At 46.0% G+C, this 19292-nt stretch overlaps 1 protein-coding gene across 3 annotated transcripts in view; it reads left to right on the forward strand.

Moving 5' to 3' along the window:
- IGSF11 (immunoglobulin superfamily member 11) overlaps positions 1–19292 on the forward strand; it is an 89028-nt gene that overhangs the window by 24405 nt on the left and 45331 nt on the right. Inside the window, exon 1 of one of the 3 annotated variants that reach the window (XM_019618735.3) lies at positions 9397–9505. The exons of the other annotated variants lie outside the window; for them this stretch is intronic. Coding sequence (XP_019474280.1) covers positions 9460–9505 — 46 coding nt within the window. The 5' untranslated portion in view covers positions 9397–9459. Of the gene's footprint in view, positions 1–9396; positions 9506–19292 lie in introns of those variants that run through there. 3 annotated transcript variants of the gene reach the window in all.

Raw genomic sequence — 19292 nt, forward strand, 5'->3', positions numbered from 1 at the left:
TTTGCAGCAAGCCGCAGGGAAAATGCTTTCCTTCTGCAGGGGGTTAATTAGGCTGTGAATCGCAGCAGTGCAGAGGGCATACTTACTGTGCCATGTGGTGCATGTCACTCAAGCTCAGTATGAACAGAAAGGCACTGCAGAATGTGGGACAGGAACGGAGCTACTCCAACTTTGCTATCCCAGACTTGCCAGGGCTTGGTAAATACACTGCTTATACTGGAGTGCTCTGCTTGAACTGGTCACAGGATGCACTGTCAGAGCACAGTAAGACTTCTGGAGACACAAGTACTTTGGCAGTGTGTCCTTTTGGGGGGATGCCGTTTGGGCAACATGCATGTACCGAAGATTCTGTAAGTACATGCGTTGTGTGCATGCTGTCCTAGTGTCAGTTTGCACTTTAACAGTGCATAGGGGAAGGTGGTATTGGAAGGGTTGCTTTGATGCTGTAAGTGGGCATCACATTGCTCTCCAGTGTTGGACCACTGAGGATTTTGTCTTCTGTGCATTCTACTGGCTCATGGACAGAGCAGCTGGGATGCTGCAGAGCAGGACATCAGGCTGAACTGAGTGTCAGGAAATATTTTCATGTTCTTTGCTTGGTTATCCTTCATGAGGACTTAGAATTGAGTAATGAAGTAGGTAGCAAGTCCCCAAACAAAATGCCACCCTCCAATACAGAGGTGTTTGGAAGGAGGGGACCATGCAGAAAGTTGCAGCAGGCTGGGCTGGTTTTATCATGTGCCAGAAACTTGAGCAAGCAGCTGATAAGTGAGATCTCATACACACATGCATATGTATGTATGTGCACTCACACAGATGTAGAGCTCTGCATTTCTAGATAGTAGCGTAGTAGCATGGCCACTATATGTGAAAGATCATGTTAGTACTAATGGGGCATCACCCAGGAAGAGCTGTGCTTTCAGGGATTGCACAGGAGAAAATCATTGATATGGGTTCTTGGAAGACTAAAAAGATTGCAGAAACAGAACTGACTGTGCCGTTTAGGCTGCTTCTTTGCATTTTTATTTATTAAAATGCTCTAGATGCAGAGGAGCTCTGCTTATTATTTATAAGTGTTGCTACCGCCTTGAAATGGAATCTGCAGGCACTTTGATAAATGTGGTGAAAGCTTGTCTGGTGTCACTGCCACTTCTCTAAAGTGCCTCCTGCATCCTCTGCTGAACTGCTGTTTCATCAGTTTGGACAGCAGCGTTCCTCAGTGAATTGCAGCAAAAGTCTGCTTGCATCATCCCATGCTAATGGAAACAGAGCAGGAGGGAGCGAGCACCGAGTGTGTCCTGTGAGTGCAGGGCAGAGCAGTGGCAGAAGGGAGGAGGAAGCCCCACACATTGCTCCATCCTGGTGGGCAAAGCAAGAAGGGAGAAAGTTCAGTTTTAAAATAAGAAATAGGAATCTGAAAATGGAAACAAAAATATTGTCTCCTCCTTTGGGTAGAGGGAGATGCTTGGAGCTGATCTTGCTAAGGAGTGCACCTGTGCTGAACCAATTGCCCATCAGGGCAATGGGAAGCTTGTCCTGTGCCAGCAGGTTGGTGAACTTAGTTCATTTCACTTGAGTAAAAAGGCCAGGAAGTGTGAGAGTGCTCTGTGAATATATCAGCAAGTGAGCAGTGTGATGGAGTGAGGGCTTTTTAATAATACTAAGGGAAGGTGATGGCGGAAGGACAGGCTCAATTGTAATAATCTAGTCTGGGAATTAAAGTGAAATTTCAAGCCATTAGGTCAGAGAAGTTAGGGAATAGGCTTCCAAGCATAGTAACAGAAGCAAAACACCCATGCAGCCCTTAAGCGGAGTCTTGATCTGTCTGTGAAAGGGATTATATGAAGCGCCAGACTCTGTGTCCTAGTAGATTCTGTCCCATGCTGCCTTCTATGTCTCTTAATTCCATGTTAACCAAGCATGTTTTGTGCATTTGAGACGTAACTATGTAAAACATCACAGACAAAGCTTCTAATTGCTTTGCAACTTTGAACTTATGTCTTGAGTTTCCTTTTTCTGCCTAATGGCTCCGTTCAAGGTGTCCCTTTCACCCAAATACGCAGTAGCAGCATTTCACCCAGCGCCCAGATTCCACCCCCATCTCACTTTTGTGCAAGCTGTTTCCACCAACGAACTGCACCTCAGCACTTTTGGGAACTGAAAGCTATTTACCAGCTAAGAGGGCAAGAGTACAACACTATTTTCAGCACCTCAGCCAATCGGATTTTGTCTTGCAATCCTATTTGATGGGTGTGGGGTCATGTCACCTGAAATAGTTTCTGCTCTTTGCCTTCATCTCTGGCTCTCATGCCTGTGCTGCAACCAAGTTATGGTGCCTGGGCTCTGACAACTGTCTGTTTATAATCAAAAGGGCTGTTTAGCAAAGCCATGTGTTTTTAAAAGGATTTGAGGCTCTCAGTTTCTTCTTGGTTCTGTCAGTAAAGCGTGCCCTTGCAGGATCCATTTTTAGCCCCATTGTATTGAAAAGACATGGTCTGCTTCACCTTTGGAGCTCAATAGCCCATTTCAGCCCTGTTTGAAAGGAGTTTCCAAAATACTGCATTTGCCAGGTTTCATTAAAACATTCAACTCAAATGTGGTTTCAGTTTGATTATTAGGTAGAGGAAAGCCCAAGCAAGCAGGACATAATGTGCCAGGCTTCGTTGCTGCTTCCTGGGGATTTCTCAGTTATTTCAGGGATAGGGTGGGAAGTGGAAAGTTTAAGATCTCTCTCTGAGTTTGTAAAAGACAACAAAGAAGAATGTTATTGTGTGTTGTAGTACCAGCTACAGGTCAGGTCACCGACTGCAGGCTAATCCCTGGGGCAGCCCGATGGCAATGAGAGATACTCTTTTCTTCTTTGGGGTGTAAGCTGAGATCCTGTCTCTGGCTCTGGTGTGGGTCCTCGCCAGCCCCTCTGTGCAGCAGCTGCTGCTACATGGGAAAAAAGGGCTTTTACTTCTATGCCGATATCCAACACTGCAAAATTAGTCTGGAATTTCTCTCTTCCTTCCAACCTCTGTGTTCTTATGGGAAGGTGAGAGCTCTCCCAGAGATGCTCAGCAGTAGCACATGATTTATTGTGATTTCTTTTTCCTGTCTTCTTGCTAAGTAAAACCTTCCTCTTGTTTCAGTGTTGGCAACAGTAGGGGTATTGGATTTGGATCCAGCAAGAAGATGAGCAGCCAGTATAAATCCTGAGCAGGTTTTTAGAATAAGTAATACCCCCAATTCATCTCACTGTGTCATTTGCACTAGGTGTCTTGGAAACCAGAGATGAGGCTAAAGGAAAACTGCACCAACTAGAGATGAAAGGATTTCCCAGCCTGGGTGCTGGAATCCCAGGAGGGATTTCCTCTTGGGCTTCCTCAGTTCAGCTGGACATGATGCATAGCCTGACCCTTTCTTGCACGTGCTTTGATCTCACGTTTCAGGCTGCCTCTTGGTCAGCTGCAGGGTCAGGAAGGCAGGCCCAGCTGCTCTCCCGCTTGAGTCTTTTTGTTCACCTCATTTAGTTCTCAACTGCAGCAGCCCAGGAATAAAAAAATAAATAAATCTATCGGTAATCTAGGTTTAGAAACAAACCTCCAGGCTGTTTTATTAAGCCCAGTGTGATAGAGGTGGCAGGGGCTGTGTTGGGTTTGCACACAGCTCCCAGCTGGCACTGGTACAGTGCACGGGTGTTGCGGTCGCATGCCACTGCCTGTGTCACTCTGATGTGCGTGACACCCGCCTGAAAACAAGGGGGAAAAACTGGCTTTTTGTTTCCCAGCTGAAATAGCTCTGGCAAGGCGCAGGCACCACCTCTGTGAATGAAAGCCTTGTGCGTAGCCCTGTGATAACCGGTGCCATTGTGCTCATCTCACTGCTGCCTGTGGCTCTTCCGATAACTTCCAAGCAGCAACAGATCACACAGGTTCTCGCTGACTTCAATTAGTGCTCCTGGCGGTGGTGACAAGCGGCCCGTGGAAGTGTGAATCTAGTTTATAGAGACTGAGAAGCCCAAACCAAATAACAACAAAAAAACCTTCTAATCTGATCATTACACTCAAGCCAAGGGATCAGCAAAATGATCAAGCGAGGAAAAGAAACAACTTCTGGCTACTAGATTCTGTGTCTCTATCCAAGCCAAGTGCTGCACCACAGTGAACATCAATCTTGTAACAAGCTTGGATAATACCCAATGGTGAATTAACCGGGACCACTGATATCTAAGTGCTTTTCAGCTTCGTGTTGCCAGGAATAAGTCTCAGTTCTGGGGGGCCAGTGTCCTTCCTCAATCAGGGTTTAATTCCCTCCCATCTGCTGTCTGCACTGCCTGCCGATCCTCTCCCAAGTAGGGCACCATGTGGGTCTGGAGAGAAGCAGAGATGTGCTGGGCTCTCTGTTGGCTGTGATATCCCTCAAGAGAGGAACCAGGGGGATCCTACCTTCTACTAGACACCCAGGAAAATGCTAATAGAGGAGATGTGTGTAGTGGAGAGTGGGTGGGTCCAGCAGAAGGAGGGGACTTTGGAAGAACCTTCTGTGAGCTGGGACGCCTCTAATGGCTGCAAAAAGAAGTGCCTGACCACATCCCTTACCTTCACACAGCTGTGTCAAGCTGAGGTGGTGACTCCTTGCACTAAAGGGGTTTATCCTCAGAAGGAGACATCCTGGAGGATACAACCAGGCATCCACGTGCACAACCAGGCACTACCCCCATAGAAATATCCTGGGAGCCTCCGCAACATTTCTGCTGCGGGATAACACAGACAGAGCTGGTGCCATCAAGGACAAAAGCAGCCTCTTTCCCACCATTGCTGGAAATAATAGGAATAATTACCTCATTATTCCCACAGCCTCCACAGCTCCCAGAGAAAGAGTAACTGGTGTGCAACAATGCCTCTGTTGTACACAATGCCTGCAGCATGTTCCACTGAAGCAGAAGATGGAGATACAATTCACCACTGTGGGTTTGGTCCACTGAACTTTGGGTGTTTTTTTGGTTGGTTGGTTGCTGTGGTTTTTTTGAAGGGGGAGTGGGGGTAATGTGTGGGCTCTGTAAAGTTTATTTATTTACTAATTTATTTTCTTCATTTATTTATTTAAATCGAGGTCATGGATACATGTTCAGTTTTCGAATGCTTGGAGTTGTGCAGAAAGCCTGTGCCATCCCAGAACTGGATGTGACTAACAGTGTCACAGGGCAGGCAAAAAGGGGAGCTCTGGTCGTGCCACTGCAAAATGAGAAGGTGCCACTTGTTCTTCACCACTCTGGATCTATCAAAACGCATGCTCATCTGTAGGTCTCAAATATGTCTCAGAAAGGGGACGTCCTTGTCTAGCAGCAGGTGAAACTATGGGGTAGGAAAGGGAAGGGCTTTGTCAAGGTCTGCACAGCCTGGAGGGAGCCAAGTGCTGTGACTCATGTTTGTTCAGTTTACTTTGTTTTTGAGGTGTCTCAGAGAAAGAAAAATGTGCTGCCGTTGGAAGTGGAGATGTTCCTTCTATTACATTTCTGTGCTCTTCACAGATCCATTGCTGGTTTGTGAAGCTTGCTGCAGTGCTACTGCTGATTGTGTTATTATCCAGGAACACCTGAAATCTTCTGGAGTAGGGTTTATCTTTGTAGCCTAGTTTTTCTCTGCTTCTTCTTAATGTGAGAAATATCAGGAAGCTGTCTCTCAGGCTTTGCTTGGGGGCTTCCGGAAAGCTGTACCATGAAGTTTCTCCATCTTTATGGAAAATTGCATTGGCTTTCTGGAAAAGCCTAAAATTTTCAGGCAAATGGTTTAAGTAAGTGTTTACATAAACCAGAGAGTTGAATTTTCAGTGGTTCTTACAGTGTTCTGGCTTAGCCCTCAGTTTTACTCCTTGTGACATCTCTGTTTCATTAACTCACGGACAGTGTCCTTGATAAAAATTAGGAAGCTTAGACCTAATATTTCTAGGCCTGTCTTAATAATTAATAATAATAATTTTTTTAAAAAGCAGATAAAAAAAAACAAACAACAACAACAAAAAAAACCCCACCAACACATACATGAATAAATTTTTACCCAAGCCCCAGACCACTGCAAACTCATAAAATTGAAAATCCCTCTCTTGCAAGAGCAAAGCCAGCCCTGGGTGACACGTAACCTCGGGAAGCACAGACTATAGCCAAGCAGTAAGACTTCTCTGCCTTTGCGTTGCCATCTGTCTCCTCTAATGTGCTGTAATCCCTCGGATGCTGGATTAGAAATTATCACTGGGCAGGGCTGGACTGAAGCCAAAGTGGGGCTCCTCCTTCAAGTTGCTGGGAAGAGGAAGGCTTTGCTGAAACCTGCTTTCTTCCTGCTCCTCTGCAAGATGCTGCAGCATCCCAGCATTGGGCATCCTGCTGTTGTGGAGCGGGATTTCTGCTTATGACTTGGCATCTTCCTCCCCTGTTTGGTAAGGTGTAGAGGAGAAGGCACCGAGTTGTCAGGACCAGTGAGCACAGCCACTTGTTTCTCCTCTGGTCTCTGCTCCCCAAAAAGATGCTGGATGCTGGTATGCATGGAAGAATCAGGGCCTACCATTGTTTGTTATCAGACTGACTCCCTGGAAGTAAAGGAAAAATTGATCTTTCTTATGCCTTTTTGCAAAACTAAATATTTTGAGGAAGGAGACAAATTGCTTCCTTCCCACATACCATCTGCTTCCAGCATCCATGTTGTCACTGCAACATGCATACTGTTAGAATTTTTCTCCTATTCTAGCACTGATGGTAGTGCCAGTTTTGGCGGAGGGAATGCTGGTGTTTGACAGTGCCACTTTGAAGATAATTTAGGGATGTATAGGCATTATTTTAAGAAGTGTTTCATTAACATTGAAATTTGAACCAGAGAATGAGGGGTCTTTGCCACTGTGCACTTGCTTCTTTTGGGAATTATCCCTCTCCGTGCATCTGTGTGTTAGTGGCAATAGTTGTCATTCAGTGTCATCCATTGCCACCTCCTGGAAGAACTTGCACTACAGAAAAGGAACAGGAAGGATAAAAGGAAAGAAGGAGAGCATTTATGGCCTTAAAGGCAGGTGACGTGAGCTGTGACTGCATCATGTGCTGCAGGTAGAAGCAAGCTCCCTTGACCTTCCCTTTGAGCCAGTGGATACAAGCCAGCTGTGAGACTGCTTCAGTGCAGCACTTAGTGTGAGCTAGTGCATCCTGCATCTCAGCACACTAACCACAGCTATGCAGCCTTATCAGCTTAAAGCTTCAGGGCTTGCTTCTGCTTGCACTGCACTAGGTGAATGTATCCATGGCTTTGACGATACCGTCTTATTCTAACCCCTGCTTTTTCCAGAGTGCGTCTCACCTACAGCATGTTTAAGGGAAGGCTGCTCATCCTGTCCTTTAAATAGGTAAAATGGCTCTAAGGTGCAACATCTGGTCCTGTCTCCTTCAGATATCATTCTTGAATGTACGGTTGCAATGTATGTTAGTCTCAGCATAGAGACTCAAAACCTATGCTGTGGTTTGATCCTATGATGGGTTCACAGTGAGATCTTGAATGTCACAAGGCAGCATTGCAACATGACCATTAATTTTGAAAGGTGCCCTTAAAAATAAGGTTCAGTTTGATACTCCTGATTCCTGCTTCTCTACAAGGCTGAATATTCTCTGTGCATATCTTTGGTGTACTAGTGGCTGGTGTGCCAAGTACCAGTGTTTGGGAAATCACTCGGTACAGATGGAGGATTAAGCCAAGATGGGGCAGCTTTGCCCTAAGAAATGGTGCCTAAAATGGGTAGTTTGGAGAGTCCCTATCACTTTGTGACATAGCTGCATTCCGCAACTTCTCTAGGCAACCTGTTCTAGTGAACTTACCACCCTCATAGTGAAGAATGTCTTCTTAACGTCCCATCTAAATCCATTCTATTCAAATCTTTAGAAGATTTCCATCTCTGGAGGTGCTCAAGGCCTGGTTGGATGAAGATGTGAGCAGCCTGATCTAGTGGGTTGCAGTCCTGCCTCCTGCCCACAGCAAGGGGTTGGAACTAACTGGGCTTTAAGGGCTCTTCCAACCCAAGCCATTCTGTGATTCTGATGTGGCATCAATGATTATTGTTTAACCAGCCCATTTTGGCCAGCCTGCAAGACCCATTTTTAAGTGCCTCCCATTCCTACCCCTCTCGGTTCTCAGTTGGCATCAGTGCACTGATTACTTGAATCAGAGAAGAATAAAAGCAGAGTCTAGTGGCTCCGTGCTTACTTTTCTGGATTGCTTTGTCATCTGTAGGTGCAAAGAAAAGCTGTTTGTGGTGAAAGGAGCCGGCTGGGGATGCCCAGTGTTAGGGTCCTGCCTGATCCTCCATGGGGTGAATGGGAGTTGCTTCTCTGTCCCTCTCTTCCCTGCCACGAGCTGACCATCTGCTCACCTTAATGGGCTAGAGATTAGCCTGGGGGTTAAGTTATCAACATAATTAACCTAGATCTCTCCTCTGTGGCTGAGACAATTTTTCTTTAGCTACTGTTTAGGTGGTATGGTGGAATTCAGACTGCTCTCTAGGAACAACAGAAACCAAAACAAGTGGAGGGGAAGACTTTCAAAGTTAAAAATTAGCCTGAAGGCCCCAAGGCACGGAGATGAGAGACGATTAAACTTGCACAGGTTCACATATGTTCTTAGCTATGAGAAAGGTATTGCAGAGAATTCAAATACATTATTAATACTGCCTGCTCCTTATGTGGAGGACTTTTCAGCTCTGTGTCTCAAACCAGGCAAAAATCGTTAGCTCCATTTTATAGAAACTTGTTCTTGGAAGCTAACATACTGGCAATATATGATGTTCTTGCATGTTTGCCCAAGAAGACTGTGACAGGTGATATTTGCCTGCAAGACATTTCCTGGCCTGGGTTCTGGGCACAAGGCATGGGGCTGTAGGAGCAGGTCTGACCCACAGAATCACAGAATCACAGAATGGCCAGGGTTGGAAGGGACCTCAAGGATCATGTATCTCCAACCTCCCTGCCACAGGCAGGGCTACCAACCTCCACATTTAATACTAGACCAGGCTGCCCAGGGCCCCATCCAATCTGGCCTTGAACACCTCCAGGGACCCAGCCCTGTGGCACTTCCCATGCCAAAGGATGTGCCACATGGAGCTGAAGGATGTCTGGCATGCTCTCAGGCTTCAGAGCCGGCACTCAAACAATCGCTGTAATTACCGTCCCAAAAGCTTTTAATCCCCTGGTTAAATAAAACGAACAAATGATAGTAGGAGCAGGAATCTGCAGGCGGCTTGAGGACAGCCGTGTCACCAGCAGTGAGACATGCAGGCAAACAAACACATGAATGAACCAACACGCGTTTCCTGCCACAGACACCTAATCTTACTAATGACAAAATTAGCCTGCAGCTTTGATCAGATCCCACCCAAACCCCCCTGCTCAACTCCAGCCTCGCTGTCACAGAGGCAGGCAAGTCAGAAGGAGTTCAAAGAGTAACAGTGATGAGGATGCTGGAGGGAGCTGAGGTACGAGGGAAGATTAAAGCGGGTAAGTATGTTTATCATAGGTAATTGATGATTAAAAGGGGAAACCTAGCTGTCTTGCTGTAATTTGAAGGGTGTGAACTTCAGGAAGAGCTGCTCAGAAGGGTAGCAGGAGGTGAGTAACTGGGAGTGATGTGATAAAGATCAGGGAGAGAAATGTAGGTGGAATACCAATAAAAGCTTCTAATAGATGCAATTTTTAGTCAGGCTTGTGAGTGATCACAGTAAGAATGTCATTGTTTGTGGCGCTTATATACAGGCAGGGAAATGTTGGAGGAGAGACGCAGACAGAAGCAAATCATGAAATTATAGAATACCCCGAGTTGGAAGGGACCCGTAAGGATCACTGAGTCCAGCTTCTGGCTCCATGCACCACCAAAGAAAATCCAAATGCTATCTCTGAGAGTGGTGTCCAAACACTCCTTGAAGTCGGGCATCTCGGGGGTGCCCAGTGCCCTGGGCAGCCTGTTCCATGCCCATTGCCCTCTGGTGACGAATCTTTCCCTGTTACCCCATCTGAACATCCCCTGAAATTATTCTGCACAGCCAGGGACTGCCTGAGGCCCCACTGCATCTTTTTATATAAAGAAACAAAGAGCACCTGTACTTTTTGTGGCGTTCAGTTGCAAATGCATTGCAAGGGTTGCACTTTCCAGTAACATTTTACCTGAAACTGTTAAAACTGCCTGCTCTCAAGCTCTGTGGGGGCCTGGGGCTTCAGGTCCCTTTGGTAAAATCTGGGGAGGAACATTTGGTACTGAGTAAAAATGTATCTCCCTACCCCATAAGTGTGTCTGTCTGCAGCTGGGGCTGCTCCTTGTGTACAGTCAATCGCCTCTATACACATACACCCCCATGATGCCTGCATATTTGCCAGAGGGCTTGCAAAGGTGTTTTTTTTTTTTTTTTGTTTTTTTTTTTTCTCTGCCTAGAATAGGTTCCTACTGCAAGAATCTCACCTCATTAATCTCTGAAACATAATGCATTTACCAAGTTCACAACCGCTTGTGTGAATCTATCTATAACACACATAAATTCCTCACCTCATACCTCATCTTTTCTCCTGCTCCTTTCTCTCCCTGACCCACATGACACCCCATGAACCTACTGCTGGTTTGTGCAGCGGTGTCCTGAGGCCATGGACAAAGCAGCAGCGTGTTGAGCACTGTCCCTGCTCCTACCTGAGGAGGTTGCTCCCCCATCCCCATCATCCTAACACAGAGTGACTCCACTGAGGTGCCCCTGCGGTACCAGCCTGATGTAAATTGGAGACCTTTAGGGCTGAAGATCTGCCTCCAGTGTTGGTTTTTAGCTTGCCCTGTTTAATTCTCTGCTGTGGGACTGTTTACAAACATTGTTGCAGGTTTTATTTCTGAAGCAGACTGCGCTGTAATTAAGAGGCCTCAAAATGAATTCAGCCTAGCACTAACAAGATATATAATAAAGTGAGCTTCTAACGGGGCTGATGGAAGAGCTGCACTGCTCTGGGATGCTTCAGCATTGACACAGACATTATACCTGACAGAATAATAGCAAGTTTCTTTGAGCTGTTTCATTCTCCTTCTCTGCAAGGGGCTGACAGCTGCTGGCACCTCAGAAGTTACCACTGAAGGGCTGTGTCATGTCTTTCCAGGGAGGTAACAGCACCGACAAAACCTTAGAAGCTTTTGTCCTCAAAAATTTCTTGGCATTTCTGAGAAGAAAAACCAAGAACCAGTGACTACATAGAATAGTGCAATCTAGTGATTGAACACACTGCCGCCAATTGCAGAAAGCAGAAATTCAGGGTCTGTACTGGAATGCTGACTCAGGCATCCAAATTTTGAGATCTGGTAGCCTGAGAAAACAAAAAGATCTTTCTCTCAAGTAGAGTTGCGGTGATGTTTGGTGACTTGCAGCAAGCTTAAGGGGCTGAGGAGGCTCCATCTCTGCACAGAGAGTATCTTCTGGTGCAATTTGGTTTTGGCTATCTTCAGGACATGCAATTGAGTGGAATTGAGGACTAGTGTAAAGCATCTTGCTTATCAGCCATGGTCACCACATTTCTATGAGACAACCAGGTGGCTGTCTAAAGGGCAAAGGATCCTAGCACCCCACAAAATTATAAACCGCTTTTCCAGGGTGGAATGGACGATCTTTCAGGTCTATTTCAATCTAGGCCATTCTGTGGTTATATGATCATAGAATGATCCCAGACCCACAAGGCCTTACAGGACAATGGCGAGAGCTGGCTTGCTGGCAGGCTGTGGTGGTGGGAGGAGGGTTGTGTTGTGGGGTTGTTCTGTTGCATGAGAGTTGTGTCACGGTGCGATTGTGTGAGTAGCTGTTCATCTCTCAACACTTCAGATGGTCTTGACAGCCGTGCAAACAGTACAGGTGGGCTTATCTGAGAGGAAGTGACAATGAGGAAATGGAAATGTCTAGGTACATGCCATCAAGTGAAGCCTCATCATAATATGTCCCCAGGCCAAATCAGAATTACTTTAGTACAATATTATATTGTTTTTTTCCCCTCTGTTTTGCTCTCAGGGGAGAGCTGCTGCAGGTCTTGATTGGTATGGCTGGATATGTAGAATGTCATGTGGCACGGTTGAAAGAGATGCTGGCCAAGGAAATATTAGCCTGCACAGAACAGCGAGCTTTAATGTGCATTTCCAGGATGACAAAGCTTTGGTGTTTTGTAGTAGGCATGTTTTAGAGTTCTCTTCATTTTTCTAAAGAAACCCTAGCTCTTTTATGCTGGTCATCCATAAAGCTTGCTATGGAAGAAGTATTTTTCCCTAGATTAGATGAGATGTTTTGGGGGTTCTTTTTGTAGGGCATAGGGCTGACTTTGGTCTTTCACCTCAAGACAACTACACTGTTGAAGAGGCTGGACCATGATTAAATATCTCCTCCCTTCTCCCTGCAGCTTATTGCTTATTCATTTCTGGCTCTCTGTACCAGCTATTCAGTGATTACTGAACAATGGTAGCACATGGGTGTAAAGAAAAGCACATAGTAGTGAGCTAGGAGGCCAGCATGGACGTTTTATCGATGCAGTGGCTGAAAGCCTTCTGAACTGTATGTGCTGGGGCTCCCTGACTCTGATGCTCCTCCTTGATCAAGTAGTGCTGCAGCCTGCCCATCTCATGCGCACACCTGCCTCAATGCCCTACTCCTCACCTGATCCTCCCTTCACGTTGTGACTGGGAACCGATTTTTGTGTACGCTGGGGCTGTGACCACCAAACTTGTTTCATTATTTTGCTTTATTTTTTTCCTCTGTATTGTGATCAACATAAATCTTGGAGATTGAAAGTTGGTTGTGATTGTTTATCATTTGATGAGCTTGGATTTGTCTTTGGTATGTACTATTAGAGAAAACGTTGTCATCCAAACCCAGGCAGCCTTCAGCTGGAGTTAAATTACAGCACTGCCGAAGAGCGACAGATTTGGGAGAGAAAATAATAACAGGTGGGCAGATTATTAAAATACAATGCAGACAGTACCTGGAGGGTAAATATAATCAGCTTGAAGACGGCAATGAAATCTACGGATTGTTCTGAAAGCGAAGAAGGCTGGTATACATGTCTTCACAGTGAGGACCCCTGGTTACACAGCTGGAGAGCCAATACCTTCATTTTAGTAACTTGTTTTCCACTGTGCAGGCAGGCATGTTTGTACTTGACAACTCATAAGCAGCTGTATGCATCTTATTTCTCAGTTCTTTGCAGCAGGCTTCCTACGTCATTCCCAAAACCAGAAGCATCTAGCTGCAAATGGAACTGATTTGAGAGACATTGCAGAGAGCAGCTAAAAGCCAGTCACGGGTCAAGCAATGTCAATGATGGCCAGCCCTGACCTCAGAGGAACAGTCTCATGGTTCTCCTTTGGGTACAGGTGACACTGTCATCCTTGTTCTGCTCACACATGCTTTCTTCTCAAGCTGGTGCACAGGCTCCATCTCCCTGTGCCAGCCTCCTGCCCCATGCATCATGCAAGCTTTCTGCTCTGTCTGTCCTGCATGCTTTTGGATTTGTTCAACCATATGTTTACTTCAGAGGTCTGTCTGGGGAAGACATATTCACGCCAATAAAACTGATAAACAGCCAGAGAGCGAGATACAGTTTTAGTAACTGGCATAACAGTGTATTTGCTGACCTTGCAGCGGGAGGGGAAAGGGAAAGGCCGGTGAATTAATTATGGTGCTGGAGCAGTGTTGCAGAGAGCGTGGCTTACCTTGAAAGTAGTTCAGTTCCTTGGTTTCAGATAGATGTCCAACTGTCTTACACCTGAGGAGATAACTAATGCACGAAGCTGAGAATCAGGGCTGATCGAGGCACAGGGCTGTGGCTGATATAAGCTGGTGTGAGACTTCCTCACCAAAAGGAAGACATTTGAACACAATTTGAATGCAAGTGTTCTGCTTAGGGACATGTTCTGCATCAGATCTTATCTGTGATGTATGGCTGATGACCTGGCTGCATATCACACTAAATTGCAGAGGAATGTGAAAATAAAATACAATTATGACTATACAGCTTGAGGACAAAGCTATTATGATGATAGTGCAGAGCCATCAGTAACTGTATGATGAGAAAATGCAAAAATCTTTCTGTCATGTGGTGAAGTCCAGTCCTTACATAATAATGGGACCTTATGTGCAGTACGTATTGTAAGGCTGTGTTCTTAGCAATATTTTAAAGCTAGATTTATAGCAATATAATGTATAATTAGACATGAAATCAAATGCACACAAGCCTCTGAATTCCTGACTTTTTAAGAAAGTATCCTGAATGGTAAACATTTCAAACAATTTTTGGGTCTTGCCAAAGTCTCCTCCAAGAGTCTCCCCAAAGCCTGACTTGCTGATTTTGCTCTTCAGTAAAATGAATGCAAGATACTGAGCAAGTATTGGCTTGCTGCTACTCCACCCAGTCAGACCCATGGAGGCTGGGGGATTAAGATAGGAAACATGTCATCACCTGTGCTGGAATTCAGTCATGACGTTGTGTTTATCTTATGAAAAAATGGCCACAGGTTCTCTAATGGCTAGCAATGGTCTTAGTCCTCAGCTTTGAAAGCCTGGGTCTCCTGTGGAAGCAGCTGCAGTCTCATCTTGGCTCAGAAGAGGTAACAACCTGATTTATTTTTTCCAATGAAGATCTTCTTGCTTTGTTGTAGGCTTTTGCCTGCCCAAGTTCAGGCAGAGCAGAGCCAGCAAGAAGTCTGGCCACATCAGAGCTGTTAGTGAAGGGTGGCTGCATGTTCTTTGTGTTTACAGAGATGATTGCTTCTGACATCCTTTTTGGTATCTCTCTGTTTGGGGAGGGCTGAAGGGAGATACAGAGCCAAAGAAAAGAAGACCAAGAAGAGGTTAGACTGAAGAAACTGCATAAGCTTGGAGGTGGGATTATTCTTGCAGTCGTCACTTAAGAGCTTTGGGGCAAAAAGCAGAGGATTTCAGTCTCGGCACCTGTCCGTCTCCCAATGAGATGCCCCTTCAGGAACATGTAATTCCCTGGCATGGTCTGACCTCAAGCCTTCAGTCCATGGGGACCTGCTCTCTGCCTCAGTAAGTGCCCTGGGCACAGAGCGGGTTGCAGCCTTCCACTGCTGTGCCACCAGCGCACCGTGGGCCCAAGAGGAAGATGAGCTAACAGTTCTTGTTCATGCGGCTGTCTTACTTTACTACCTGTGTAGATTCATACGCAGGGTTGCCTGAGGAAAGATGAAAAATTAATGGGGACATTTTCACCCGACCTGGCTCACATGCCATTTTAATCCTGCTGCCAACATGATGGGTGTTTCTGCCTTAGAAGAAGTGCCTGAGTGAAATTCAAATCGTTTGACAAGGAGCAAAAACCGCCACTGATGGGGCCTGGGGCAAGAAATCAGTTTATAAACACCACACTGTGAGGAAGGTCTGCACACAGATCTTGTTTCTGAGATGGGTCACACCGAGGTCTGAGCAGCTCTGAAGTGTGGGCTGCCTTCAGCAGACAGCTGTCAGTACTACACTGAGGGACAAGGGAGTGGTGGTGAGGAACGGGTATAATGTAGTTGGGAAGTCTGTATTGTTCCAGGTGCTTTGCACTTGGTCTATGCACAGATCTGTACCTGAGTACTGGGAGGTGTTATTTGTGTGTAGATCTTCTGTTGGTCCCTTTGGTTGAAACTTAGCACCTGAGTGTTTAAACAGCAGGTAGCACGCTGTTGTCAAGAGAGGTATAATGAAAGTGAGTGCTGCTGGGTTCTGAGACAGAAATGTGAACAACTAAATGTGAGCACTAAACCTGGGATGAAACACGTAATTATTTGCTTCTGATGAGAAGCAGCAGGCTGCACAAGTGCAAGACAGCTAAAGGAAGAATTGGGAAATGAAACTGAAGGTTTGCTCAGGATGCGTGGTTCAGGTTATACTACCAGCTCTCAGGGATCTCCAGCTAAAGCTATGGGGTGAACAGGCAGGGAGGGTACCCCAAGGCTGGACATGAGGGGGGACCCTGCATAACCCTCCAGCAGTCCCTTCTTCATCAAACTCATTCTTTGTAAGCCGGGCGAAAGAATTCATCCTCTTTCCAGAGAGATCAAGCCTGAAATGTAAAAATAGTCCGATTTGAACCGGAGCTTAAACCTAAAGTGATTACATGACTTCTATTAAAGCAAAAAAAGCCACCAACCAAACAACAAACAAACCACCCTGTTTGTTTCCCTCCCGCTGTTACATAACTCACAAATCAGATGAATGGGCAGCCCTCGCAGCAATCACCAGAGCAAGGCACCTGTGCAGCTTGCATCAAGCAGGATTTCACTGCAAAAATCCTTGTGTAAATCAGTACCTGCCGAAGTCCTGCTGCAGAGATTTGCCATAGGACAGAGAGTGAAGCTTACTCATCCCTAATGATGGTTTTCCCGTGTCAAAGCAGTTGAGAGATGGCTGCATTGGGGGGATTGTGCCCTGGGGGATTGCCCATGTGCCTTTGTCCTCGTTGCAGGTCATCAGTCAGCATCTCAGCTGCAACTTGCTGCCGAGTCTTATGCACATTTTGGGAGCCACTGAGGATGAGGAATGTGATCTTTCAGCTTTTTGATACATGGCTTGAGGGCTTTGAATTTTTCCTGGTCTGAAATCCTGCTGGAAAGCTGCTTTGCATGAGGCCATCATGCAGTGGCAAATCAGAGTGCAAATCTCCAAAACCAGCATCCTCCTGGCTATGGTCTGGGAGCACAATGGGTCCCTAGCCCTTTCACGTTATGTGACAGCCTAAGAGAGGCAGCAACAAACTACTGAGGAGTTTGCTCTGCTCTGCTCTTCCCCTCCTTATCTCCCCTCAAATCAACTCTCTTTCCCTTTCTTCCCCTCCCACTGAGCCATTACCTCATCCAGCTCTCCTCTCTTGCAATACTTAGCCATCCTTGTAGTCTTAGCTGCTGCCAAGCTCACTGAATTTCAGCAATATGAACTAATACCAGCTTCATTTAGTTGTTTTCCTTTCAAGTGTACCTCAAAGCCTGCACTAGATGCTCAGGGAGACAGTGGGGGGATCCTGACGGGGCAAGCAGGCTTGCTCATCCAGAGAGGGGTGGTCTAAACCCCAAAACATAACTGCTGCCAAAGCTAACTCTGTAATAAGTAGCAATAATATCCCGCAAACGTGTGAATACCCAAACACTTAATGTATTGCTGAACTGTAAAGAACACTGTTGTCTCACACTCAGCTGCTACAGCCCCTGTTTCATAGGCACTTTGTGAAGTCATTACATGGAGGGAGCTGAATTAAAAGTGGGTTCTATGTAAAAGCAGCTTATATAGATCCTGCAGCCCTGAGCATGTGACTTATGTTGCATTCAATTTGCTAAAATCTTGTACACAAGTAGTGACAGGGCCACTGGCTCCGTCAGCACAGCAGCATGTGCATCCCACCAGTGTCTGGATGGTTCTTCTAAACCCTAAGACTCCAGACCCTAAGACTTGAAGCAGTCCCTAAGTCTCAAAGATTTAAGTTTCAAAGCAGGCTGGGGAGGGGGAGAGAAAGCTGCCTGGTGAAATAGAGACATAATCCTGCTTCCAGTGAAGTTGTTTATGGAAAGGGGAGTATTTGTCCAAATTAATGCAGTCCCAGCAAATCAAGGGATTCACTCTAGGCACTAAAATTTCTTGTTCTCAGGATATTTAATGAATTCTGCATTATCGATCCTGACCTCTGTAGGTACTGATTTCTCTAGACAGCTTGATTGCTCCAGCAGCCTTGTATTGATTGCATTTATTGCCACATTAGCAAAGATTTTCTTTTCTTGAACAGCCCTTCCCATAGATATACCTTATTTTACAGAATTATGTCTCAGAGATGCACTGCCCAGGCAGCACCCTGGTTGTGCTGCTCCAGGTTTCAGCAGGCTTTTTTTCCCCACTATATTTGTGTGCTTCTCCCGTTACCCTGTGTTTCTTAATAACTCTATTACACATGTGAAAGTGCTTTCTGTTATATTAAATCTGCACTAGTCACTGAATAGTGGAGCAGCTCCAGTGCTCTGCTGAGTCTGGTACATTGAACATGTTATGAATAGAATTACCTCCTTATAACTTTATAGCTCTTTATTGCTTTTGTTGTTCTCCTGGTGTTTTCTTTATGTGCCTCGCATACTGTGCTACCATTCTGCCTGTGCTGTGTGTCTTGCTGGCCACGGTGCTGCACTGTATTGTGAGAAACGTATGGAGCAGCCATGTATTTCTTTTTGTATGAAGGTCCGTGTATTTTTATCTCCCCTTGGCTGCCGAATTCCATGTCTTTATTTGGCTTGACGTCTTTGCCCCTGTGCAAGGGTCCTCTGCCTGTACCTGGCTATATCCAGCCCTTCAGCATGCATGCCAAGATTCTTGTGAGGCTGGTGGCCACCCCCTCCTTTTCCACCTGTTATCAAGATTTGGGGACAGGGTGGGGAGGACTCTGGCAGCAGTTGTGCCCTGCAGTCTTGAGTGTCTCCTGTGTTACTGACCCACAGCCTCTGCCTGGTTGGGTAGGGTTACTGAAGACACACTGGGATGAGAACAGTGGGGGGAGAATATCTATTCTGAGGGACCGTGTTTGGTTTCTGCTCCAAGCCCACAGCATGCCAGAGACACTTGGATATCACTGTGGGGGCAGGAGCTGCAAGATGGGAGACCAAGGATTGCCAAGGGACCTGTTTTCAGCACACTTTATAAGCTTCCGATTTGGAAGTAGAGACAAGAACCTTTATGACCTCATGCACTCATGTGATGGTGCCCAGCTTTCTATGTTCCTTTCAGCCAGTACCACCCAGGTCCTTCTTATGTCTCTTGTAACCTTTGGAAAAACCCTTCATTTTCTCTTCAACATTTTTATCAACAATATGGACAGTAGGATTGAGTGTACCCTCAGCATGTTTGCTGATGACGCCAAGCTGAGTGATACAGGTGGTACAACAGAAGGAAGGGATGCCATCCAGAGGGACCTGGACACACTTGAAAATTGGGGCCATGTGAACGTAATGAGATTCAACAAGGCCAAGTGCAAGGTGTTGCATTTTGGTCAAGGCAATCCCAGATATGAGAACGGTCTGGGAGAAGAATTCATTCAGAACAGCCTTGTAGAAAAGGACTTGGGGGTCCTGATGGACAAAAAGCTTGACATGAGCCAGTAGTGTGTGCTTGCAGTCCAGAAGGCCAGTGGTGAGGGGTGACGAGCATGGCGAGGGATGGGATTTTCCCCCTCTGCTCTGCCTGTGTTACACCCATCTGGAATACTGTCCTGGTGTCCCCAGCACAAGAAAGATGTGGAGCTGTTG

The sequence above is a fragment of the Meleagris gallopavo genome, chromosome 1 (assembly GCF_905368555.1).
Source record: "Meleagris gallopavo chromosome 1, MGAL_WU_HG_1.1, whole genome shotgun sequence".
Classification (NCBI taxonomy): Eukaryota; Metazoa; Chordata; class Aves; order Galliformes; family Phasianidae; genus Meleagris; species Meleagris gallopavo.